The 27,913-nt window shown below is 36.8% G+C and overlaps 1 protein-coding gene across 2 annotated transcripts in view; it reads right to left on the minus strand.

Moving 5' to 3' along the window:
* Positions 1 to 27,913, minus strand: part of map2k5 (mitogen-activated protein kinase kinase 5) — a 57,711-nt gene that overhangs the window by 14,614 nt on the left and 15,184 nt on the right. For both annotated transcript variants that reach the window (XM_004066963.4, XM_011488200.2), the window contains exons 9-21: positions 22,140 to 22,179; positions 21,921 to 21,989; positions 21,047 to 21,128; positions 20,286 to 20,347; positions 14,656 to 14,704; positions 14,472 to 14,545; positions 12,704 to 12,754; positions 12,521 to 12,592; positions 11,512 to 11,541; positions 6,579 to 6,605; positions 5,578 to 5,610; positions 1,861 to 1,922; positions 873 to 918 (exon numbers count right to left, since the gene is read on the minus strand). In XM_004066963.4, coding sequence (XP_004067011.1) covers positions 873 to 918; positions 1,861 to 1,922; positions 5,578 to 5,610; positions 6,579 to 6,605; positions 11,512 to 11,541; positions 12,521 to 12,592; positions 12,704 to 12,754; positions 14,472 to 14,545; positions 14,656 to 14,704; positions 20,286 to 20,347; positions 21,047 to 21,128; positions 21,921 to 21,989; positions 22,140 to 22,179 — 697 coding nt within the window. The remainder of the gene's footprint in view (positions 1 to 872; positions 919 to 1,860; positions 1,923 to 5,577; positions 5,611 to 6,578; positions 6,606 to 11,511; positions 11,542 to 12,520; positions 12,593 to 12,703; positions 12,755 to 14,471; positions 14,546 to 14,655; positions 14,705 to 20,285; positions 20,348 to 21,046; positions 21,129 to 21,920; positions 21,990 to 22,139; positions 22,180 to 27,913) is intronic.

The raw sequence follows: 27,913 nt of genomic DNA on the forward strand, positions 1-27,913 counted from the left end.
TATCATTAACATTTTTATTTAAAGTTGGTTCTACTGATTTGCAAAACCCTTGCCACACCAACTTTCAAATAAACAGATTCATTCAATGGTTGAATGATTATGTGTAATAAAAATATAATTTAGGAATCACATTTAAATTATCGAAAAAGACAAATCTATCTTAAACAAGCCATGCTTTCAATGATACATAGACAGAGAAGTTGATTTACATATACAGCACTGTTATGTTAAAATGCTAGATAAAACATTGCAGTTACATTTGTATTAGACATTTGGCAATATTTGCAAATTCAAGAGATGGGTAAAGTGAAAAGAGATTTGTTGAATAATTACAAACAAGAAAAAGGATGGTGAAACTCTAGAGGACCTGGGTTTCTTTCCATTACACGGACAACAGGCATGTATGTACGTAACTCATTGAAATTCGTTATAATAATTTCCTTTTGTCAGTTGGAGAAATTAAACAAGGTTATGAAACATAGTTTTGTAAACCAGAAAGACCTGACTGCACAGCTCGGCATGGTTAATTCTCTTCGGCTGGAGAGAATAAATGGCTTTCTCATGAAGAGGGTCTCAATTCTACCTCAAGGTTTCTAAGTGACATTTCTGACATTTTTCATTGGTGGCATAAAGTTCATTCCTTTTATTTCCACACAGCAATATCAAATCTTAGGGTCCTTGACCCAATAAAGCTCAATCACTAAAGGATGTAAAACTGAATATTACAAATGTTAAAAAGTTAACACCAAATTTTCTTTAATTGAATCTTTAATGGAATGCGTGAATATGAAAACCATCGGTACAAATTCATTCAGAACATATTTTGAGGTCCTTGGAAAACCATTTAATGGTCGATTCTGTTCAAAACTTACCATTAGGTTGTTGGGTGCAGGTCTCTCCTTTGGGTTTCGTTGCATACTACAAGAATGAAAAAAAAAAGAAAATTATAATGACAATAAGCGCAATAATGACGTTCTTTTAAGTGCCGAAGGTGTTTCGGTCCATTTATGCATACTTTTTATTTGTAAAGAAGTATATGTAAAGAAACTGCATAAAAATCCATTATGCCACAGAAACTAAAAGAGGCTGAGTACACATGCACACTCAATTCACTCAAGATAATGGGGGATATTTGAATGTGTGTGTGCGTGTCCTCCATCATGTGGACATCCACAATCTGCTCAAAGGTATTGCACAAGGGATTATATGCAGTTAAAAGCAAACACTTTATTTTTTGCCAATTTTTGGGCCATAACCTACTTTGTCAAGTCAGAGAAGAGAGCTAACTGCATAGAAGAAGAGCACCTGGGCCTCAGTCACTACAGAGGTGCCCTGTTTAAGTAAATACAGCAGTCACCAGGGATAAACACCAGCTGGGATCGTCTACTTGACACTGCTAAACACACACTATATTTACCTATGATTTATGTTTGCTTAACTGTAAAGGTTACAAGTGGCTAATGAATCAGATGCAAGCACAGGTAAACACTGCACCTGTCCTAATGCATTAGAAAAGCCAAACGTCTTTGTAAGAAAGAAAAGCTTCCTGTTCAATACCAGCATTACAGACCATCAAAACCAATAGCTAGAACAACCGCAATGCATTCGCACACAGGAGTAAATGCACTTTAAACCCATTATATAGACGGATACCTTTGATTCTTCCACAATAATTTGGTTTATCCATATCAATTGCAGCATGTGATCTCTGTAAGTGCTCAGTCTGGCAGAGACAAGTTTGCTGGTTGCACATACATGTAGAAAGAACAAATTATGGTCTGAACATGACCTTACAAACATAAGGTCTGAAAAGATTGGTTTTTCCATTAATAAATAATCTTTTTACAGCTTTCTACTTACCAGAGAGTGATGAAGTGAACAAACATTTCACTGAACTCTCCAACAGGAAGCACTGGAGGGTCCTGAAAAAAAAGAGCCCCCTAGTATTATTGTACTCAAATGTATTTTTCTGTGGAAAAATAAAAAAACAAAATTTAAAAAAGTTCATTACACCAACAGGCACATTTTCCCTGGCCTAGAGGTTTTAAGCAGTTTTCCACTGAGCCTGGTGGATGGCCTGTAAATTCAGAGGTATTGGTGGGTAATAACATAACCCAGAATTTTTATTTTAGTAATTATCCTCCAGTAAAAACGTATTAGTTCAACACCAGTGTGAGGATATACAGTAGAGTGAAAACGTGTTTACTCCTGTTCTGATTTGTTATTTCTGTCCAAAGTAAATGTTTCAAATGTTAAAACTACAAGTAAGTACAAAACTGAGGAGTCATCCAAACACCGATGACCTCGTGTGAAGACAACAATATTATGCTTTACAGAAGAAAAGCAATGGAAAAATGTAATGACACCAAAGGACAGAGGAGCTGGTGTGATGCCATCCCTTACTGAGTGTCAATCCATTAGAATAAAGGCTACAGTTTCGGAATGGCTGTGATAATATATAAGAGTTCTTCATCAAATACAAAATGAAAGAAAATGATAAACCACTCCTAATAAATTTGCAGAAGATAAGAGTCTAGATCTGCTTAGCGTCCCTGATAAGTCGGGATAAAATTAAGGTGAAAATGACCTTAAAATGTAAATACAGAAAGAGCAAAGGGAGGTGGCTGTTGTTGAACAAATTCTTAACACTCTTAGAACCTATATATGCTTCTTTCAAACACTTCAAATAATATGAGTGTGTGTGTTTTTTGTTAATGGCAGAAAAAAAATGTATTATCTATCAAATATTTGTGCCAGTGCATCATAAAGTAACTGGGTATGACCTTGTTCTTTTATACATAGTCGCTATTTTTTACTATTTGCAAAACTAATATTTCTAAGGCCGACCTCCTTCGTTATAATACTGTTTTTATAGAAAAGTTTGAACACCATTCACAAAAGCAGGACCTGGATTTCACTCTAGATTACAACCTTGAAACAAAAACATCAAATTTAAAGACCCATGGCAATCATTTATTGATCCATTGTAAATGCATTCCCAGTGGTCTTTTAATTACAACTATGCCGTTTTTAGCCAAAATCAAAAAACCTGTGTTGTTTTCTAGGACATAGTTTCTGCAGAGCGGCACTAGCTCATTAGAAAGTCACCTCTGAGTTGTGGGCAGGGCTGTTAGCAGAGAAACCCCGCCCCACCTTCCTCTCCAAGTTGCTGAGAGCTCAGAGCAGGGTGCTTGTAGCTCGCCCATTGTATTTTCGACGTCACTATAAGCTATTTTTCAAACTGCTTCTTTTTGTCTGCTCTTGATTCAAAATGATTAAAAAAAAGAAATACTCATAAATGTATTTTTTAGCTTAATTTACATATATACTGTATGTATATATATGTCCTCAATCAGAACAATGCCACAAGAACATGTTGAAAATACCACAAACACAATTTTCATTGAATCTAAACATGTATTTATCAGATAACATGAGTAGGTGTAAAAAAAAACATGTAAAAGAAATAATAACGTCTTCTCTATCATCAATTCCTACAAATGCAAAGGATTTATGTAGGAGTGAGGCTTTGCTGTGGAAATTAAAAACACCTCTGGGCAGCGTTCTCTATTTCTTGCTGCTTGGTACGGCAAAGCATGATGCATGAACCTATTTAAATTAACAAAGGAATGGCTTCCTTTTAATCTCATTGCACTTTCCAGTGCTGCCACCGCTTGGATGAGCAATATATCATTGCGCGTAGATAAACCTGCATCCACAAACAACTGCCCTTGAGTACTGCACATTAAAAGCCTCAACAGGCACACCGTTTGGACAGAGAAAACCAACACACTTCAAACTAGTTTATAGAAATAAGCGCTGACACCCCCCCGAAGAACATCTGAAACCACAATATTTACCGTGTTGGGTACACAATTTTTTGTTCTGGAGAAATCTGCAAAGCCTGTCTGTACTTTGCTCAAATTTCAACATTTATCTTTCTCCAGAAACACGCATTGTTCATGTATTCATGATTCCAGCTGAGGGAAACACTGCTGCTTTGATGTCGCAGCAGGGGATGAGACAAAAGACAAGCGAGCTGATGAAAGTGACGAGTCTGTTTAAATTATTCCTGGGGTTGTCAATGCGCTCCACCATGAGACAGCATACACATTACAAGGCTACGAGGGTACAAGTAAATATACATGTCATTGGCATGAAGCAATTATTTGGCGGAATTAGATCAGTAATTACAGGCTTGAAAAGAGAGTAGTTCTTTCTTTGAGGCGCCACAAGCTATTCAACAAATGAAAGATATGGATCAAAGATGACAGAAGGCATTCAACAAACAGGTGGAATACATTTGAGACTTTGGCTAAACAGGTTGAATTTGGTTCTCCATGTATATCTACCAACAAATCTGTGGACCCAAATTAATAATAGTGGAAACACAAATCAAAGATGCTAACAGTTGAACTTTATTAATGTAAAAGAAGTTCTTGGTTCAAATTATTTTGTTTTCTGCAAAATAAAATTGCATTTGCTGTTTTAAAACGAACTAAAACTAAAGCTTTGTAATTATTTTTCTTGATTAAAAAAACTGTGGTGAAGCTGTTTCTTTTTGGTTTTCCAAATAATTTTTTTTTTTTTAGTATTTCCTTAGATCCTCTTCAGCAGAGTTTGTCTCTTCACTGAAACCATCAGCGGAGTTAAAAAAAGTGCAGCATTATTTCACCATCAGCGATAAAACAGTTTTCTCTTGCCTCTAGGGAACGTCGTAAAGGGCATTGGAAAAATAATTTAAATGATTGATAAATCTAGCTGACTAATGGGTCGCTCAGCCCGGGTCAATCTATTATGGCTAAAAGAATTTAATTATTAATTGTAGCCAATCTATAGCAGTTAGGGAAACGTGACACTGTATGTTTAAAGTGCAATACGGCTGACGGCAGGGCACTGCTTTGGTTGTGACAGTGGCATTTTGGTTATTTTAAAGACTTTGACAGAAACCCTTAGGAAAAACAAGAAACGACAAAGGCTGTGATTGCTGTTTGTAATTAAAAAATACAAAGTATGCGTATATTTGTGTGTAAACACCAATATATCTGGACTTAAGTCGCCACATTGGAAAGAAAATGTTAATAAAATCTTATAATAATCTTATATCTTATAATAATGAGGGAATGCAGACCATTATTTATGTTACTACAGATTATAGCTGTTCTGAAGACATATATATAAAAACCTAAGGGAAAAATGTCCTGATGTGTTTATTAGTATGTGTGTATTTCAATAAAAACAAAACAACAAACTCAGAGATTGTTAATCTCATTACACATCGATTTACCCCAATCCTAATAGTTAAAAATTAAACAAAAAAGATAAAATTAAGTGGAGGATAAAACACATTTTGGCTGTTAAGATTTCCTCTTCCTCGTGTATTACCACTGACGACAAGACAAACCTCAACGGTAATGTACATATGTGTATTGCCTGAGGCGGTTGCGTAGGGCAAAGGGTTGAGTGAATGGGGAGCAAAGCCGCCTCAGTGGTTTGCTTCATTAGGAAACAAAATATAAGCTTTCCGGGCTATTAAGACTGACTTTAGATGCAAAAGCACATAAGACGTCGACTCACCTCATCAACGATGCATTGCAGTAACTGGAGAGGCTGAGGAAGAGTTGGCAGCATGAAAAAGAAAGAGAAAAAAACATTATTTTCAATTGAACATTGTAGTTTTTCTCTGCTCCCCCATACATGAATGATTGAAAACACTTTATGGGATTTTACCTAATAAAATACAGTAAGATTTAGCTAGATTACAAGGATAAGATCGGATGACAGAATCATCAAACACAATCAACAACAACAACAAAAAACCTCCTGAAGATATGTTGCCTTGATAGTTTTTCCAGTTAACAAAATCCTTAGAAAGCTCACTGCTGCTGCATGGCGCCAAAATTTGATTCAGACCTTGATATTTGGGTCACGGTTTTGTGTCAGTTCGATATATGATTTGTGTTTTACAAAACAACAACCAAAATCCCAAACGCCGCAAATATCCTTGTTTTAATTTGCCAATAAACAAGTAAATACGAAAAACCTTTCAGTTGCCGTTTGCTTTGTCTGGTGTCATGTAATACAAATTTAGAACTACATCTTTGTTTGACACTTTCAACGTAAACACAAGCAAATGTATGCAGTAGGGATGCAATGATTCACTTTCCCTATGATTCGGTTCAACAGTGTAACAGGCAGTTTTAAACAGAGAACTGCGGCACCCTTCATATTTGCTTGCAACACTAGTTTCTAAAGTACAAATAAAACAATGAAATATTATAGTTGTACTGTAAAATATAAAGAAATAACTGATTTTTATGCTTTAAAGCCTAAATTGTTATCACTAAAAAAAAGATGATTTAATTTTTTTTTAAAGATTATTTGCAAATCTAGCAAGTTTAGGCAAAGCCGGCATTCAGCTTATAACTTGATAATGGTAGTTAACATAATATCAGCATTGTGGGCATGTTTTATTTTGTCAATTTCACATTAATTTAAGTGCAGGCTGACAACATAAGCAACAGACCATTGACAGAGCAGGAAAATCTTTTCTTTTGTTCCACTGTAACAAAACTTACTATTAAGGATCCTTGATTTTTCTGAATCTGTAGGGCAAGAAAGAAAAAAAAAGAGACAAAAGGCAGTATGTAATTAGCGTGTCAGATCAAGACAATGGACTTGGACACGTTATGATCACCACGAGAAAATTATTACTTTCCTGTTGGCAGTTTCTCAGTATATACTAACCCAATTTACATAATGAAAACACACAAATGTTAATGGCCTTCCTCTCGTTTGTGGCGAATGGCGTAAAAGATCCAATGATGATAATTTTCTGAGCAGTACTTTATTCCTGCGCCTCAGGTTGTTTAGCTGTGCGAGGATGCAGAATAACTTAACAACAATGGGGAAGCAACTTTGCAATCAACAAATGGCTCAATGTATGGCTTTTACTGGTCTAAGTGTCTTAAACAGCCACAGAAGCAACCACTTGTTTTGCTGATAAAGACACAAGCAAGGCAGTTTATGTCTATTTTTTTCCTTTTTTTTACTTTTTTCCTCACCAGCTCTGCCTTACAAAGCCTAACATAGCATGACATCATTTAAAGCATTTTGTTTACCCCTTTGTGCTACAATCACCAGCATAATACACTTTCATTTTTTAAACAACGCTAAATGATTGAAGGTTAAAAACTAGTTCAACAGATTGCAAATTTCTCCAGGTCTTTTGCATGTGCATTAGAGCACATATTGATTCACTCAATTAAATACAGATTTTCACAGTCTTTAAATACCAAGAGACTTCTAAATGGTCTCTATATCCAGCTTTGCCTGATTCAGACACATTAAAACCAACTATGGAAAACTAATTTGTTCAGAAATAATTACTAGAACAAAATTGAACGCCGTTCATGGGTTGAAATTGGATCGAGGGAGACTAACCTTTTTAAAAATAAGTCAAGATGAAAACACCTTGATAGCCTCTAACACATATTTAAAGGAAGTGTCAATCTTTGCTGGTCTTAGCAGCATTCAATCCCCGTCCGCTGATGGTCTTTAAGGATTATCTGGATAGAAACAAGTTAGCTCTGTGAACATTAAACTTTAGAACAACTTTAACATCAGGAATATCGGAATGTTTTTTGTTGCTTACTCTAAAATGTATGCATAAGTCTGTGTTTGCAAGCGATTATGTGTGTGAAATAATGGATGCATTTTCCCCCCAGAAGAGCCACTAAATTGTGAACCTCGTCTTGTGACGTGAAATTATCACACAGAGCTCAGCATGAAAACACATCACAAGTCACAAAACCTGTTTTAAAATGTAAAAGGATTTGACGTTTTTTTTTTTACCATCTTAACATATTCTAAGGTTGCTGCATTTTCTAAACATTTTAAAGATGCTCCCATAAAAGGTAAAAAAAAGAAATGGTTCCCTTTATTTTTCAAAAAGAATTTATGGGACATTAATTGTATTTGTATCAAATGGGTGGGGCCGAAGTTATCTGAAAGTCCCACTCTGGTCATCTAGGGAGTTATTTTAAAAGCGTTACCATTTGGTCTTTTATTATAATTATGCCCCTTTAGACCAAATCAATAAAGCTGAGTTATTTCCTGGGACATAGTTTCTGCAGAGCGGCAGTAGTTCCTTGGAAATTCATCTGAGTTGTGGGCAGGGCTTTTGGAACAAAGCAACCCCACCCCCCTTTCCCACCCCGTTGCTGAGGTTATTGCCTGTCCAGCGTATTTTCTACATCACAAATAAGTTCTTTTTCAAACTGCATTGATTCCTCTGCTTCTAATTTCACAATGATTTGAAAAAAGAAATATTCAGAAATGCAATTATAAGCTTAATTTACTTGATATGTGTCTTTCATCATAAATAAAGGCAATAAAAAAACATGTTAAAAACACCAAAAACCCAATTTTAAGCAGAGTGGATCTTTAAAGGCCACTGACCCACAAAATCAACTTTTTTGTTCATTCCTCACAAAACAACCCCAAAGTGGGTTGCCCCATCACTATCAGCACCGCCCCCCGAGGCTAAGACACACTTTCTCCGCTGAGCGCTCAGTGATTGGCAAAAATGCTTTTATTTTATGTGCACGATATGCACATCCATCTTTGCAAAGGCAGGATGTTGTTTGTTTTCGTAGGCAAAACGCAGACATGTAGCCGAGGCCGACTCCAGGATGACGTCATGAAATGGGCGGCACCCACAAGGAGCGAAAGGCGGTGCCTCAGAGATCGAGTCGTCTTACTTCCAGGTAGGAACTGCCAAAATAACTAGTATTTCATTAAAGAATACTAGGTAATATAGGCCAAAGATAATATATCATCATATATATAAATGTAGTTTACTCTGAAAAGGCTTAAGAAAAGCATGATATAGGCCCTTTGAGTGTAATAGATGTGCCTTATGTGGCAAAATAAATAAAAATTTCTAACAGCAGAACACGTCATCATCACCAATTTCTCTAATAGTAACTTTGAATAAAACTTTGTTTTTAATCTCTTCAGCATCAAGTAGTAGAGTAGAGCTCTATAACATTCCATCACTTCAGGAGAAAAACAAAAGAAAACAGTAAAATAGAAAAAGCATCTCTCCCTCTTGTCAGATGCAGTGATGTGTAATAAAGTTCCAGAAAGAAAGGCAAACGAAAAGAGTGACATTGGGTTTCACCCTGAAATTCAATCATATGAGAGAAAAATAACGCTTAAAAAAAAAAAAAAATCAATATAAACAAAAGAGAAGAAAACCATCAGAAACAAAAGTGCTGGCGGCTGTATACTCATTACATCAGGCCTTTGTCTTCAAAGACTTTCAGATTAAGCTACATATAACTCCATTATCGCTTCACAGATACTGCAAAGAAATCTCCACATGTGCTGAAGTGGAATTAAAGAGACCATCTCTAATTACGACAAACGCAAGGTGAAAATAAAACAAACACACAAGAATGAGATCACAGCACAAATGTCTTAAAGAAGTAACAATAATAATGTTCCTAAAATACTGACAACGTTGAAGTCTTTCGAATTTGTGTGTCAAAAAAAAATCCTCCAGTTTTGATTTTACAAATTAACAGATGACACAAAGTAAAATGAAGTTTTATTTTCATTTTATTTTTCAAACTTCCAAAGCCTGTTCTAAACTATGTTTTACATTTGTAAAGAGGTGCAGGGGGGTTTGCATGGACAGCTGTGAAAGCAAATGGAAAAAAAAAACCCCACAGCTTGGGCCTGAGGATTTTGGTAGGCCGCGCTTGACGAGCTGGATCCGAACACTTTCGCCAAACAGCTCTGAAACAGCCTGCAGGTGAACTGTCGACAGTGCCAGATGGAGTTTTGGCAAAATTAACACAGAAGACCAGGAAACACTATATGACGGAGGAAAACACAAACGTCCGGTAGATTCAAAAAGTATCAGTTTTATTTGAAAGAAAGGCAAGTGGGGAAAATGGAAAAATTACATTTCAAATGCTTTACTACAGTTTATCAGTAATAGAAACATGGAAGCACTACTTTTAATTTTCAAAATGACCCAACCGTCCTTAATTTATCTTGGCTTTGACATAAAAGAGTGAACATTAAAAATAAAATAAAGTGAAAATCGTGAGTTGGGTGTTTAGGCTAGTATATGTGATGTACAGTCATGTGAAAAAATTAGGACACCCTATGAAAGCCTGTATATTTTCTCACATTTTTTATGTAATTTCTCACATTATATACACATTTAATATCAATTTAATATCAAAAGATGATTGGGATGGGACTTTAAATCTAGTAGTCAAGTTAAAGCCACGGCTAGCAAAAGTAAAGGGTCAGTCTGTGCCCCGCTGTTAGCTCTTATGAGAACTAAAAAGAGCAACGTAACTATGAGTAGGCCTGCAAAATAAATCCCAAATTAATCGTTATCGCAATTTTATGAAGCTGTATTATATGCATATCGCAAAAGACGGTGAAATTTGCAATAAATGGTAACCTTAAATACGCTAAAATGATCTTATGGCAGCTTGCAGTATTTAACGAGTCAAATAAATCCTTTTAGGCATTTGACCAATTTAATGTTAGATGTTCGCCTCCTTTGTAGACGAGGGGGCACTAGGAGTATAATTTCAGTTATGCTGACTCTTAATTTAACTGTTGCAGTAAAATGGAAATTATGTATTTAGTTGTTTTGCTATTTGTTCATGTATTGCAAGTTATATCGTCATCATAATATTGATCATTAATATCGCATATTGTAAGTTTCCTCATATTTTATTTATCCCACAGTGGGGAAATTCTTCTCTGCATTTTGACCCATTCCCTGGGGAGAGCGGTGAGCTGCCGACTAGCCGCGCTCGGGGGGGGACAGCTGGCTGGGGAGAGCGGGGATCTATCCGCCAACCCTTTGGTTGTTTGACGACCTGCTCTACCGCCTGAGCTACACTGCCACCTAAACTGCCAGAACACCAACATTGGAACGCCTTTATTACAGACTGGTTCTGTTCTCATGCTGCTCCCTCAGACTCTTATGCAGAAGTGGTTTGACCAAAAGCAGAAAATCAATTCAACCCGCGTAAAACAAATTATATAATTAAATATTAAAATGTTGGTGATAGTTTTGAGAAAAAAGGAATTTTTGGCTAATGTGCAAAATATAAAAAAAAAACACAAATGCAAAGCTTTGGAGCTGTTCTTGCACATATAGTAGAGCAAACCTGAAGCTGCCTCTAAACATTCGGATGAGGCGTGCAGCCAGCAGGTAACCTGAGGTGATCAGAATCAGACTGCTCAACAAGGGATTAGCCAGATAAACCCATCTTAAAGTACTAATTAAGACTTGATGGGATTGAGAAGCCACTTCTGTAGAGAGCAATTACATTTGAGCAGGATTCTGATTTAAACAAAATGACGAGGAAACAGTCCATCACACAAGTTATGCATTTATGGTTAATAATCAGTATAAAACACAACATCAAAGGAGTAAAAGCGGCATTTCACAGATTTAAAGTGACTACTTACTTGTGGATAGGGGAACATTCCCAGTGCCAGCTGTGTAGAGAGTAAAACAGAAATTACCATCATAAAATATTTTGCAATGTCTACAAACAAAATGTTTCTATTCTACTCAGATAAAGGCGTGTTTGCAGTTTGGAAAAAAAAATACATTTTTTAAGTCACATTCAAACACAAACACTTTAAATCTCCCCAGAGCCTCATCAAATATCAGCCCTTATTATGAGCTATGTGTGATTATGTGTGCATGCCTAAACAGCAGCATCTTTACAGTATGAAATTTAACAAACAAAGAAGCCACTGAAGCATGCAGCACTTTAGACTTCCTGTCTTAGAGGTATGCTTAGTGCCCACCTGCTGGTAACACGTCTTTATCAAACAACATCCCCTTTCAGTTAATATCCCCTCTACACACACATTTACCACCCGCTGACAACAAGATAGACAGACGAAGACCAAGAGGATAAGACTCCAAAGTTGTATACAAAGTGTGTTTGCGTGCTATTTTCGCTACAGGGTTGTGTTAAAGTCCCTTTCCTACATTTGGCAATTGCTTTCAGATGAACGATTTTCATTCTGCTGAAGTGTTTACCTATTAGAAGCTATTTAAAGGCCCAAATCCTCACCTTACTCAAAACATAGACTTATTGGTGGAGTACATAGCAATGATCCCTAACTAAGTTAGTTATTTTATCTCATGTGGAAGCAAGAGACAAAGAAACTCTGAACTTCCATCAATTTCCATCTTTATCAAACAAAACAGCTCAATAATTTTGACATGTCTGTGTTGCTGGAAACTCATCTATTGTTATTATAACTATGATGAACATAACATTATTGATAGGTGAGATAGTTGTGTGTTAGATTGCAGGGGGAAAACTGGTGAGCAAGGTCAATCGATAATAATTAACGAATAAAATGCCACCAGAAAACAAAGTCACTGCATGGTGAGTGATGAGAGCGGGAAAAGAAATAATGTAGATTAGAGTTAAAGGTTATTGATAAATAGCTTTACCTCCATAAAAGAGATCCCAACACTCCAGACATCTGCATGTATACCATACTGTTCTCCTGATATTCTCTCTGGCTGTGGGATAAAACAAGCACTATGAATAGAAAGCAAATAATTCAAATAACACTTTCAGAAACAACAATATAAAGTTACTGGACTTCAGAATAAAAGCATAGGATAACTCACTGCCATATATGCGTTGGTTCCCACATATGTCTTTGCGATGGAGTTTACTAACTGTAAACAAAATACACGTTTTAGAAAAGGGAGATTCTGAAAGGCGATAAATATCTGAACTATAGTGAAGGATTTTAAAATCATTTTAATCTGTCGTGGGATTAATAACAACACTGCCCTATAATAAAGACACTAAATATTGGGCAACAGCAAATTTATGTGACCTATATTTACAACAATTGCTAATTTTTTAGACTTTATAAGCATTATAGTCAATGTATTTTTGCAATGTCAAGCGTGAATTATACTACGTTTCACACTGGCCGTGTGACGCGTGTTCTTGAACGTGCTTTCAGCATATAGGGTTCACAGTGGACAAGTGGGGAGGGGTTCTTCTGTTTCTTTTTCTACTGTTTACTAGCGCATGTCCGCCACCTACAGTTGGAAGAGGCTTGATGCGAAATGTAGAAGAGCTGTAAATCTCGCAAATCTAGCTCCAGGCTTTTTGCTTTCGCAGCTATTCAGGAAAGACTTGGTGTCATGTAATCCTGGCCGGGCACAAACCTCAATTATTCATTCCTCCTTCATGATCAATTTTCAAACGGTTAGCACTTCCGTAAATGAAAAAGTACGTCATCCATTCGTCACGACCAAATCTGATTCCCCGATTCATCAAAGTTTGACCTGATTTAACTTTCAACAGGCATTCAATGGCTACGTGTTTTGTACGCAGAGCCTGAAAACGGTTGTAAAAACTAGCGTAGCAGAGCACGAATGCAAGAGTTCTGAACACAGAAGCCTGAAATGTGCATATATGCGCGTTTCTGTAGACTTTTTCTTTTCAAAGAGGTCCATGAACGTGCATTGCCGAGGGGAGTTTGAACGTAGCTCAAGTCGATTGTCGTTTCCTGGCTGGATAAGAGCTGTTGTCCACGAAGAAGCATAAGTGATGAACTCATCATCCACTAATGCATTTTTTAGAATATGAACAGAAATACAAAACAGAATGTTCCTGCTGCTGCTCAACTCAAGTTAGCACTCTATAAAAATAACTTCAGAACAATTTTTAAATTTAGAATCTAGTGTGCATGTTTCTGCTAATTTTGACTAAGTGTTTTCTTATTGCTGCGCTTTTATCCCCTGAATTTTTCATAAAAGCAGATACATTTAAGAAGGACAGGCATTTGCACAATGGACAAACCAAAATTGACTGAACAAAACTCAGAAATGTCAATGAAAAGGAAAATTACCTTGAAGTTTTCAGGCAAGGGAAAGTTGCAAGTTTACACAGAAGAGATGCAGTGTGGGCATAAACGTGTGCGTGCCTTGATAAGTGTGTGTGTGTAACTATGCTTTTGGGAATGGTAAAATTCTGTTCCTACATCACAAAACACACACACAGGTGCACACACACACAGACACTGAAAAAGGGTATTGTGTCTGCCACCCACGCTGCCCTCCAATCTCCTGAATACATATCAATGAGGCTTGGCGCTCTGTGTGCAGGTCATAATTATAGTGAGTAATTTTTTGCAGGCTGCAGAACAATGGAGGAGCGGGGGGTTAATGTAAGATGAAGACCCTTGGGATAGCACTGATGCCTTGAGATGGAAATGAATATTGTGATTGACAAGCTGATCATATACACACACACACAAGCCTGCACACACAACGCCACTGCACAGGACTGTAATCAAGCAGATTTAGCAAACTGTCCTTATTCCTGCCTTTCGTCTGACATTCTTTCCCAGTGTCTCATACAAACACATCGACGTACCTGTGTGCTGACACCAAAGTCACACAGCTTGACTTGTCCTCGGGTGTTCACCAGCATATTGGAAGGCTTGACATCTGTGGAGACAAACTGCTTGAGAGAACTGCAAAATCAGCACTCTGTTGCTTGTCTTTATCAACTCTGCTTTTTTTTTTTTTTTTTTAAATAACTCAACAACCTTACTCACCTCTGTGAAGTATCTTCAGGCTCCACAGATATGTCAGGCCTTTGACTACCTGCAGACACAGACAGAAGGATAAAAGATCAAATAGTTCAGCATCAATATGAGATGGCAATAACATTGAGGATGTTATTTCTGTGCATCAGTGAGATGTTTGAAACAGCCACAAAGAATGTCTTCAAACGCTACTGAATGACCCTCAAAACTTCTGCTACAAAATATTCCTACAAATGCAAACATTTCGGTTCCAACAACCGAAGGGTTGGCGGATCGATCCTCGCTCTCCCCAGCCAGCTATCGCCCCCCCGAGCGCGGCTAGTCTGCAGTTCACCGCTCCCCCCAGGAGATAGATGGGTCAAAATGCAGAGAAGAATTTCCCCATTGTGGGCTAAATAAAGTATCAATTATTATTATGATTTCTATACATTAAAGTCCCCTATGACAATTTTTCTTACGTAATAACGTTCCCAGTGGTGTTTTAGTTATAATTATGACATTTTTAACCAAAATTCCCCCAACTTAAATGTCTATAAAGCCATATTTCCTGTCTCTGAAACCTGTTTCTAAAATCTCCTCTACATGGGGGAGGCGATTGGTGCTGAGCTGAGTAGCCCCGCCCTTGATCCTCCCTTTCTGCAAGGTGTGTCTTGCAGGAGTGAAGAGCCCGAGACAATGGGGGGTGGGGGTGGGGGGGGCGCAAACGACACCTACTGACAGTCTCTATTCTCAAAAGTTTATCTTTAGTGATAAAGAAACGGTGAAAAGTTAAACCTTTCTGGTTCGAAATTGACACATTTTGAACAATGTGCGTAATGACAAAACAAGTGTGTGTACCAGACCCTGCTGTTTAATAAAATTACACACGAAAAAGAACTTTGATAAGTCCATGAAAAAGGCTACATTGCACCATCAAGCAACACTGGTTGTGGTTCAGAACACATTACATGTGCAGATTGTGGAATGAACTTGGACAACAGCAAATAAAATGAAATGTAATAAAGAAAATCACTATACACACATAATTTTACAAATATGTGCGACCAGTGCTGAACTCTTTTCCTGGCAAAGGGTACATTTAGAATTACGGGTTACAGTTAAGCTGCGTTCACACCAAACACGATTCACGCGGCAGAGGCGGCGAGTTTCAATGTTAAGTCGATGGTACAGACATGATCTGAGGTCCAGTGGTGTTATTTGATTGGTAGTACATTTCAAATCAAATGTAATATATCCAGGTGAGCAGGTTAATAAGCACAATATTTAAAAAAAACATTAAGACTTCACTACATCCAATCTTTAAAGTTTATCTGAATGTTGTGAACAAGACCAAGAGCCTTATTTTCAGATAAATTAAAGCTAACACATTAAAGACAGCTTTGGCTTGGGAATACTGTGGTTTTTAGACTTATAATTTCCGTATTCCCTACAGAAAACACTTGCATTCATACAATTCATGTTTATGCATTCTTGCCTAGGGACATATCTCCACATGGGGCAACTGGAAATTGAACTACCAACTATCTGGTTGAAGGACAACCATTCTACCCTGCTGAGCCAGCGGGTAAAGGTATCACTACATTTTCTAAAATGTTAACTTTTTCCACCATCCTTGGGGTGTGCAGTAGACTAAATCATTGTTTTTACATTAAGTGAGTACAAAAAGTTTACTATAATATTAATATTATTATTTGATTATGAATTAATGATTTTAAGTCAATTCTGTAAATGCTTTAACTTCGTTTGGTGCATTTTAAATACATTACACTACCTCACCCAAAAACAAACGTTTTTCACTGGAAAAGTGGTTACTTCAGTTATTGATGTGCTTTGGCTGTTATTTTGGTTTACATGAATTGATTTATAGGCTTACTTATAAGTTTCTTGGGACACAGTTTGATTAAGGAAAATATTTTATTTTAACTAAATAAAAGTGGATCTTCAATTAGCAAATTGTTTTCTGTGACAGCAGTAGCAGTTTCAAAACAACAGTGACAGAAAATGTTGAACTGACATAGCTGAAGTGAAAAAAACTTTGGCAGTGCAAAAAAATAAACATTTATTTCTACTGAATTACAGATTAATACTGATCTAAAAAAAAACCAGGGGTGTAACAATTCATTTTAACAATACGATTCATTTTATAATGAATCGTATTGGAACATTTGTGTTTTGTTTTGTTTTTTTGGGTGGGGTGGGGCAAATTTCTTCAAGCCGCAGCATCCGTTAAGAGAGAAATCTGACATTTGGAGCTGCGATACTATACAATTTATAGTCAATATTGGTTCATTTTGAACAATCTGATTGGATCTGATTGACTGACCTCAAAATCAATCCAGGACATCTTTAACCAAAACTTCAAACAGTGTGACTCAGAGATAAATACCTGGTACTGAACAGTGCAGCTGAAGTTTTCCAGATTTCTTGTATTTCTTACAAGATAATCAAGTGTAAATTACATATGTGTACAAGCAAACAAGTAAACAAGAATTAAAGGCAAATCCATTCATATTTTAGTTTCATAAAGTTCATTGATCATTTTTTGCTGCCATAATGTGTATTGTCTGCTGTGATGTACTGGGACATTTTTGTGTTATAGTTGGTATTTTACAAGATCCATTATGGATTGATTTATTTTATTTTGATAATGGTGGAGTTCGATTCGAATAACAACTTGCCTCAGACAGATCAATCTGATTGGATCGTACAAATATAAAGGGATTAAGTCGATTAATCATTACGCCCGTTTCAAAAATGTGTCGATTTAGATTAGGAGGACAAGATTCCACATTTTAGAGCTTTGGTGGGTTTCAATTATATGTTTCAAAACTGATGTTTGCAAATAATTTAAGCCAAATTTTTTTACATTTGTTTATTTAATATCTGGGACTTTATATCATACGGAGCCCGTGTCCTGACATGGTTTAAAAAAATAAATGACTTGTTCCCACAAAATAATATTTAATTCACATGAAAAAATTCATTTGTTCCCACAAAATAATAATTTGTTCCTACAGATAATAATTCACATGATATACTTGGACATACAGCAGAAACCTTCAAAGTTCTGTCTATGTCTATCTCCTGACAATGCATAGAGGAGATCGGTTTAGAGATCGGATTTATGTATGCCCCAAAAGCCACTTTCCGGCGCTACTTCCGTGTCTCACATTAATTCATAGGAGAAAAATAAAAACAAGAATCAAACTAGGAGATATAAATATTATTGTCTCAAAGAAAATAAAAAAATTTCATAAGATTTAGGAGGCCCGAGCTAGCTGCTTCTCCATACCGCAGCGGTTCTCCGTCTGCCGGCATCACGAGCAAACAAGCTCTGCTGCCTGGCGTAGCGTGCTCTGCTGCCGGAGATCGCTATGGCGCTCCGGCAGAAGACAGCGGCTCTCTGTCTGTCAGCCAGCCAGATGCCCGGAGTAGCGATCACCTTGCTAATGTCAATGGAAACATCAATGATGCAATGGTAAAATAAATGTTATTATTGCTTTAAACCAGTTATCTTATTTACAATAAATATGTAACCAGAAGCATTTAAGTTTATTCCCAGTTGAAAATACGGGGTATGTAAAACGTCACAAATATGTGTGCTTTTTGTTTATTTTGTAAAATTCCAGTGGCTTATGGCTTCCTAAATTCAGCTAAAAGGTCTTTAAAAGGATTTGAAGCCACTGCTTCACGAAACAAAGCTGATATGAAGACATTCCTGTTTCATAAGAAAGAAAATGAACACATAAAGGATGCATTTATTTATTTATTTATGTCTACCAATGTAAATCCAAAGTCAGAAATAATTCCAGCCTCAAGGTTCTCCCCAAACAGCGATAAAATACAACATCCAAGACAAGTTAAGAAAACAAAAGCACTGAAGTTCTTCCTTGGCCTGTCTTGAAAGGTTGTTGTGTGAGTAACACAACTGGCACGTGTAGCTTAACTCGTGCCCTCTCTGCTGCTTTTTCTTTAGTGATAATTAACATGTGTGACAGTGGCTAAGAGAAATAGCTGTGAATTTGAATTAGCACTGACTAAATAGCTGTCATTGTTTGATTACGGACAAAGTTAAAGGATAGCAAGAGAAAATGAGGGCTGCAGACAGAGGGAGGGTAATGAGTGTGGAGAAGAAACACATTAATCCACATCAAGGCCACTTCAATCAAAGCACTATAGTTTTAAATTAGGGGAAAACCAGAAAACACATCTGCTTTATCCATCCTGTATCTGTCCATCACTTCACCAAAAAAAACTAATAGAAAACTTCACACCTATTTTTGAGAAACGGAAATGGCTTTTTGCATGAAGCAAGGGCCAGTACAAAACAAACAGTAAGCCAAACTATTAAAGACGCGAGCGGCGTTGTATGGTCCGCAGGCGCTACCTGCCATAATTCATGTTCACCAGATACTAGTTGTAAGCAAATTTTGGTGAGTTTTTGAGTGTGTGGCGGGGGCGCAATTCGAACTCAAAGTCGCGTTAAAAGAAGAATTGCGAAAACAAAGAGGTCCTAGCTGTGGCTGATGAGAATGTGTACATAGACAATTAAAGGAAAACATGGTTTCCTGTGCTAAAGGCAATCCAACAAAAAGCAAAAAGAAAAATTATAGACCCACTCATAACTCAGTTGTGGGCGGGACTGTTGGCACAGAGTAAGCCCACCCCTACTTCCCGTCATCCATCTGTTTAAACTCTTTTCCTCTAGCTTACGGCTCCTCACTTTTCCTAACTAATATTACTGGTGCAACAAAAACAGCCGTACAGCTTTGAGTCAGATGTCAAACTCAGACAAGGAAAACAAAGACATACATGGATTACTTGTCTGACAGTGGATGCTTTAGAAGGAAGCAGAGCAGAGAGCTTGTGGCTTACTGTTGAAGGTTCTACGTTAAGACTACAAGCTTTCTCCAGCTGGATTTTTTTGTCTGCTCTTGATTCAAAACAATTTGAATAAAGAAATACTCAGAAATGCAATTTTAAGCTCAAGTCTTTTTCTATACAAGTCCTCCATCAGAAAAATTGCACAAGAAGAACACGTTAAAATAACCAAAACATGATTTTCTTCAGAGTGGGTCTTAAAAAAAAAGTTAATTTGTGTTTTATTCAATGTAAGAACATAATCTAGTACAGTCAGGAAAATGGTGGAATACTTCTTAAAAGGCTGCAGAGGCTTTTACCTGGTTAACAAACTCAATAAAATCCCCCTAACGGTAGGCAAAACCTTGGATCATAGTGTTTGCCCACTCAAGCACAAAATTATTGTCTATTAAAAGGTCAATAGTTGATTCACAAATGGCCATTTGCATTTTTTTAAGTCTTTCTATCTTTAATGACATTAGAGCTCATAAAATAGAACATAAAACAAACAAAAAGGAAACTAAAAAAAAAACCTCAAAAAAACTCAAACTCAATATTTAGATTTTTCTCTTCCACACTTAAAAATCCACCGTAAAGAAAGTTCAACAGTAATTATGAAAAAATGGGAGAACCAAAGCAGAATCAAAAATATGTAATTTATACATTTTTATGCACCTAAGAGTATTTCTTGACTTTATTTTTAACACAACATTCAGCTTTTAGATATAATTTAATGCAACTTTTCCTGTCCAACGATGTAATAGAGTTTGTGTACGTACCGCCACTGCGATCCTCCCCAACACAAGCTCTGGAATTGTTTTGTAGACATCCAAAGATCCACCTGTGTGAAACAAACTGAGCTGTCACCCAGGGGTCGGTGTAAAATTGATGTAGCTTATTATGAAGTCTTTGAAAGTATTGATGTTTTGAGAGCACTCACTGCATGATGAAGAGGAACTCTGTTTTTTCTACGCATTTGCGACTCAATTGTCACCATTTGAAGAACTTCCCAAAAGACCGGGCGTTGTCACTTGAAATTTAACCTCAATTAAATCTGTATATACTTGATCTTTGAGGAGGAAACAAAACCTGGACACGTGGGTCATACTAGTTATATTTTCTGCCTAACAATTGTGTGATGTACTTGTAAATTTTTGATTGACATTACGTTTTCTGTTTTTAAGGGATTTCAATAACAGAGTACAAGTCAAGGAAAGTAGCACAAAGGGAACGAGTTTGGAAGTTTAACAGACTTTGCTGAGATGCTGAAGAAGGTGTGAAACAAGGGAATTGTTGTGTGAACACACATTTGGACAAATGCATACCTGGAAACACACCCACTTCCACCATTCAAAGCACGCATGTACAAATACATCTACCAATGCACTTGAGTTAAAACTCATCACACCCTTGTAGCTTTTAACACACAGCCATGGTAAGCAGCTCACAGCAATCAGAGCTTCGCTTGATCTGCTGAAGTGTAAATGGACGCTCAGTGGAGTCTTTTCCTCACATCTAAAGGAAAAGATTAAAAGCTTACCATCCATAAATTCTGTGCATATGGATATCCTGTTCTCTACAAAGAAGGCACTGAAGAACGTGATGATGTACGGGGAATCGCACTGCAATAAGAGGAAAGTCTGTAATTACTGATGTGCAAAATCAAAACTTGCTCGCGTAAAAGCTGATTTAAATACCATTTTTTTACAATATAGCTACTACAGCATTCCCTAGTTTATCGCAGAGATAAACACGATAGATGATTACTGTGTTTTAAGTCTGTAAAACATCTCAATATGCACCATGTCATCTCTACTCAGATGTGAACATTTTCACACTTGTGTCTTTTGCTTTAACTCTCAAAGTTCAAACCTTCATAGAAAAATACGTTTAGTATTATATAATGAAAACAAGGAAACGGCTCACAATACAAGATTTTTGTAAATGTGGCAGACCAATCACAGTCTGTACAGCAGAAATGGCACAGAGGGGATTGATTGACAAGGTCAACAGTCAACAAGGATTCAGAATAGGTTACACCATTAAAAAAAAGCAAAAAGCATTCAAATTTGCACTGCATACATTTGCGAAGCTCCAAGACCACAAAAGGCGAACCACGGTATAACGATATAGCAAGGGAACACTGTATTTAGATTTAAAAACTTATATATAGTATTTAATGAAAGAAAAAAACATACCGTAGTAATGAAAGCAAACTAATAATGTTACATTCAACTGACACTCTCTTTCAAGGTATAATAACACGCTTTATGACAAGTATTAATATAATCTTAAGGGTCTGTGAAAAACCTAAGGGAAATAAATTTTGCTAAAATGTATGTTTGCTGTGTACTTAGAGGAAAAGAACAAAGGGTTTGGATAGAAAGCGACAGACTTTACTTAATCACACTAACCTTGTAAAGAATTTCTAATTCTGACATAATTTGCTTTTGTAACTCCACAGTAATATCCAGAGGAATGACCTGCAAAAAAAAGGAGAGAAATAAATATACCCTTCTAATTACCCATTAATATATATTTAAATAAGCAAATGGAGACATTTTATGAAAAAGTAAAGGATGTGAATTTAATAAAATAATTTATTTTAAATAACAAAATAGAGAATTGCTCACCTTGACAGCTAAAACCCGATTGCCAAGAACATGGTACGCTCTATAGGAACAGATAAAATGAAAAGAATAAAACTCAGGACAAAAAAGAAACAAAAACAGACTGACGCAGACAGACATTGAGCCTATGTGGATCCAGATGCTGGTTTGCATTCCAGGTATCACGAGAAGAAAGTAATAAAAAGAAATTATGTGTGAATGTGTAATAGAGGAAAAATGTACACACACATAATAGCTTACAGGGACATTTGCAGGCATGTTCTCACAACAATGTGACATTCTGCAAAACGTCACCTTCTTGGATACATCATTCACCAAATACCTTGTGATAATCTTTTATCATTTTTTAATTGACAGTCAACAAAACAGCGGTAGCGGAGCTCTAATTAACCTTTGAGTACTGAGAGTCACACTTAACGACATTTTGTAAATATTAACTAATGAGTCATTTTCCTGCTCTTCGACAATGGGATTCCTGGCTCTATTTTAGCCGGACAAAAATGTGTGACCTATGACAAAAACCTTATGAAAAACTTTTTGTAAAGAGCATTTTTCTTTTAATTAACCCCTTTACTGAAAAAAATTTCACAAATATTTAAAGTGTATGAATAAAATTTTTATTTGAATGCCAAACAAGAATAATATTGAAGGAGGTTTATTTAAAACATTTCTAACAAATCACTATGAAACATTAATTAAAAATTATTTACTTGTTTGCGGATTGATTCCTAAATAACTGGCGTTGGTTAAATAGAATTGTTTTTTTTATTTGAAAAAATAAAAAAGTAAAAGACAGGATATTTGTGAGGGATGTTAATTTATCCTCTTACCAATAGAAGTTTTCACAATACGTTTATTTTGAGAATTTATTTGGACCTTTATTTGGACCTGGTTAATTTTAATTTAAAACACATGACTACAAAAATAAGTAAACAGAAGAATACTCAACGTGGTGAACCTTCTTGTTCTTCTTTTCCTTTCACCTTTTCCCTTCAGGGATTGTCACACCAAATCATCTAACCCTGTCTTCGGCATCCTCCACTCTAACACCAGCTTCCTTTATGTCCGGGTTCTCTGCATCCATAAACCTCCTCTTTGTTCTCCCTCTAGACCTCTTGCCTGGCTAAACATGGTGAAGCAATTTCAATAAAACTCCTCTATTTGCCAACATTATTTTGATAGTTAACATCAACACTAAAAACCTGATACAGCTGCCCCCAGCTCTAGTTGTTCCAGACAGAGTTTAGAGTTGCAACCAGAGGTCACCGACAGGGCCCATGATGATTTAATTAGCCTTAATGCCAGGAGCCGGCTTTAGTTACCGCCCTTGAAGGTTAGTTCACAGTAGCAGTGACAATACCTCAAGACCTCTTAACATACAATCCTCAAGGACAAACACTGTCCAGCAGCTGTCAGGTGAAGGGAATAATGCTGGCTCACTGAACGTCACACAGACTTGTTAGCTGTTATGCCAATATGTGACACCCGAGTCCTTGCCTGTCAACGAATCATCCAGAGTGTGTTTATGATGCAAAGTGTGTTTAATATGGCCACCTTAAAAGGTTAAGTTTTTCCCTCAATGAGACTCATTCAAACTAGCTCGATCTTCAACGCTGAAAACTATTAGTGCTGCTTCTTGGCGCATGCTCACAATTCTAACCAATGTCTGGGTTAGAATTGGGTCCTTCTTTGGATATCTAACTGCTGACATGACTGACTAAGCATTTTGTTAGATTACAATAAAAAAGCAATCTGAAGTAAATATCCAGCCCCACGAGTAATAAGTGAAGTACAAGCCAATAGGCAAAGCCTTTTAACTCGAACAAAACCCATTTTTTGCTTCAATTTGTCTACTGCTTAAAAGGTTTTACACAGGTGATATGGGCACCCGTGGTGCAGCGGTAGGGCGGTCGACCAATGATCGTAATATTGCAGGTTCGATTCCCGCCTTGCACATCCATGTGTCGAAGTGTCCTTAGGCAGGACACTGAACCCCACCTTTCCTCTGGTGGGAGGTTGGCACCAGTGTTTGGCAGCGGAGCCGCCACCAGTGTGTGAATGTGTGTGTGAATCGCCACCAGTGTGTGAATGTGTGTGTGAATGTGTGTGTGACTGGTTGAATGGGTCTGTGACTGCAATGCACTTTGGGCCTAGTAGGTAGAAAAGCGCTACATAAGTATACGCCATAAGCATTTTTATTTGAACTCAAATGTTCCTGTTTTACAGCCAATATGCTCGAAAGATGATGGATGTCTTTTGTTTAAAATGAGGAAATAACACACATGACTATGTACTCCAACTGTTTTAACACATTAATAGTCTTTGGAAAAACAATGATCCCTAGATATGTTAAGAACGACCAGAAAAGTGTCTAAAAGAACAAAACAAAAGCATCTTAAGACATATTTTATGGCTGTAGGTGAGGAGTGACTTGTTGGTTACAGTTTCATTCTCACACTGTCCTTGACCACTCCAAGGCCAACTATCCCTGTATGAATTACAATGACAGTCTTGCGACAGCAGGAAACTTGGAGGCAAGGTTACATAGGCTCCCCCTGCCACTTCCCCCTGATCTGACCTCAGTAAATGTGCCCCATTGCGTGGATCTTATTTACACTCCAGCTTGTTCAGTAATAAAAGCTCCATCATGCAGTATTCATGGGACCTCTCTTGAAGTTAAGGCTATGGGTTACTGAAACTGGCCTCTTAGATAAATATTCATAATATAAAAGGCACAGTAATAATAAATTGCCTTTTCCTCTCCCTAACCTTTTCAGCTAGGCCATCCTAACCATTCTTATACTGAATGGAAAGCAAGTCAATATCAATTAATATTACATCTTAACAATTTTCTGTACATCAGGATATAATGAAGTCTGACAGATAACCAAATGGGCAAAAACCATCATTGTTTCTAAGGGGATGAAATCTTATGCAGTCTCTAGAAGAGTCTCAACAAAAATACACTTTAAGATTAAAACAGAAAGTAAGAGATCCAACTCTTTGTACCAGCAGATGTATAGAGTTGTTGCTACACAAAGACAAAGAAAAACAACACCTACTAGTTAATGTTACTTTAACTGAGGTGTTCTTTCTTTTCTTGTTCCAAGTGGTTAGTAAAAAAAAAAAAAACTGCACGCCGCACGTGAACTACAGTAACGTGTCATTTAAAGTTCCACTTCAATCATCTTTTGATTTATCGTATTTTAAAGGCGTTTCAAGTGGTCTTTAATTATGATTATGCTGTTTTTTAGGCAAATTTTTAAAAACCTGTGTCTGTAGTCTTGTTTCTGTAGAGCGGCAGTAGTTCATTAGAGTATTGGGTGCTACTACTCAAACATGAGAAAAATGGTTCTTTTAGAGGTTGCAGACCCCTGGTTTAGCTGTAAATAAATTAATTAATAATGTAATTTCAAGTACACAGACAAACTCTTTAAACATTTACACACTGTATATGCGGGCAGTGGAATATTTACAATTAATCCATATCAGACTTTAGCATCTTGTCCACACATGTCAAATGAAGCCAAAATTAATATTTCCAAAATATTTGAACTGAATTATTAGTTAAAAAAAAAAAAAAAAAAAACAGAATTTCAACTATTCTGATGCAGATCTCAGCCCATCAGACCTCTGTGTGATTATTTCCAGGATTAAATTAACTCAGGGCTGGCTTCTTAGAAGTTAATAAATATAAAAAGAGCTACATGAGCCCGTCGTTTAAACGGCTCTTTGGAACAAACTGATCTCAAAATTTCCGTCTGTCCAAGGGTCTATGGGGCTGGAGCGATTACGCTTGTCACGGAGCTCGCTCAGACACATCTCTCCCAGCAGAAGTGAAGCTCACCCTACCAGGCGAGTCTCTGAATGATCTTATGAACCCAGACATAGAGACGTGACTATCGATATCTTTTTAGAGCTTCTAAAAATAAATATATCTGACCTTTAAAAAATTTTGTGTCTTCCATGCATTTTAAATGAGATATACACAGACACCGCTCCATGTAGCAATTAGGCTAAAAACAATTGGCAGTAGCTCCCCCCACGTGCATCTTGGACGTCAAGCTTACGAACACATTTTTCGACTCGCCTCCAGCAGCAAAAAAGAGGCGTCCGATGCAAATTTGACGCACGAATCGCGTTCGCTGTGTCACAGTAAGTCGATGGGAAATTGCTGTGTATCTTCAATCTCCACCAAGGGAAACTCTCAATTCTTTTGCACACATAGAATTTAAAAATTGTAAAATAAGTATTAGAAGAAAAGAACTACGGAAGAGCCATTAAACTGCAGACTGGTGTCTTTTTGATTGAGTGAAAAGAAACATCTAAGGATAAAAAAGGTAAAAGATACAGACGTAACTTCTGTGGCTAAGTAGATGCAACCACTGTGGTAGCTAAGCTGAAAGTCATGTTTGTCTCGTTGTCCTCTTTTATTTGCTCTGCCAGATCCATGGGATCCACAAAAACACTTTTCGTGTCCTTGTTTCTGTATTTATAAACCATTGAGCCTATGAGATTGGTGGACACTTGGTAGAGACAGTGTAATAAAAAACAGCAGTTGACTTTGATGGATGGTTTAGAGAACATGAAGAGCTGCACTGCTGGTAGCAACCAATTGAGTCTAAATGGCTCTGGGTCATAAATGGGCCAAGAGGTTAAACTGAGGCAGGATTCCATGCAGAGAAACACTGACATTCTTTGAAATTCTCTGAAATTACACGAAACAAGTTCACATTTTTTACGATGGAAAGGCAACAAAGCAAAAGTATTTATTACACGTGGTTTCTTCTCTAAAATTTGAGGTGTTTCTGACTGACTGTTTAGTCATCACCGAACAGTTCTCAGCTATTTTCAGGACTGTCACTGTGTTTTTTCCCCTCAATGTTAGTATCCTTTTTATGGTTTTATGTGTATATTTGGTAATGATTTGTAATGCTGGCCTGAGTGAGAGATGTTTATGGTCCTTTGTACAATCAAGAAGTACTAGAGTTTGTCAACTTTTTGTGAGCACAAATGGCTCTTGACTTATTTTTGTTCATAATTTGTTTAAGGATTACCAAAAGGAAAACAAATCAGATTGCTTGGTTTTTTTATGTCTAAATGCATGAATAACATTCCTTTATTGGTGCCAAAAACATAGTAAAAGATTTTGCTCCAGGACAAAAGGTGGTGATCTTTTGTAAGAGAATCAAAAATTATATATCAATGTAGTAGGTTTATCAAAAAGTACTATGCTGATAACAGAAAGTCTATATCGTGCAGCCAAAAGGCAACAACAGTTTCAGTGTTTTTGGTTCAGCATGTTATAATTTGCTTACTTTATCTTTTCAGCCAAGAAACTTCCTTTGTCAATACACATGGATTTTGTTTTTGCTGGGCTAAATTGACTGAAAAGTTGTTGACTTTGCGATATTGGCTTTCTTCAGTGCAGTGTAACCACTTCTGGTGCCAAACTGATGACCAATCTTTTTCTGTCAAAACTATGAAAGGCCAGTGCCTTTATAGTACAATTTTTAAATCATAAAACAGCCAGAAAAGTACAAACATAAAAATATGAGACTTTGCTTTCGATCGGCCATAAGATATTTACTAGTTTTACTGGGGACTGTCTGATGAAAGCCACTCTGTCAGGTCAAGGCTAGTCTGAGCAGTGATCAATACCTCGATCTCAATAAAAGAGCTAAACAGCAAAGAATTGATGGCAGGAGAAAACATGAGATAAGAAAAGAATGATAGAAGGATTAACACAAATGCCAGCCTTGTCATAACGCTATAGC

Source organism: Oryzias latipes, chromosome 3 (assembly GCF_002234675.1).
Source record: "Oryzias latipes chromosome 3, ASM223467v1".
In the NCBI taxonomy this organism is placed as follows: Eukaryota; Metazoa; Chordata; class Actinopteri; order Beloniformes; family Adrianichthyidae; genus Oryzias; species Oryzias latipes.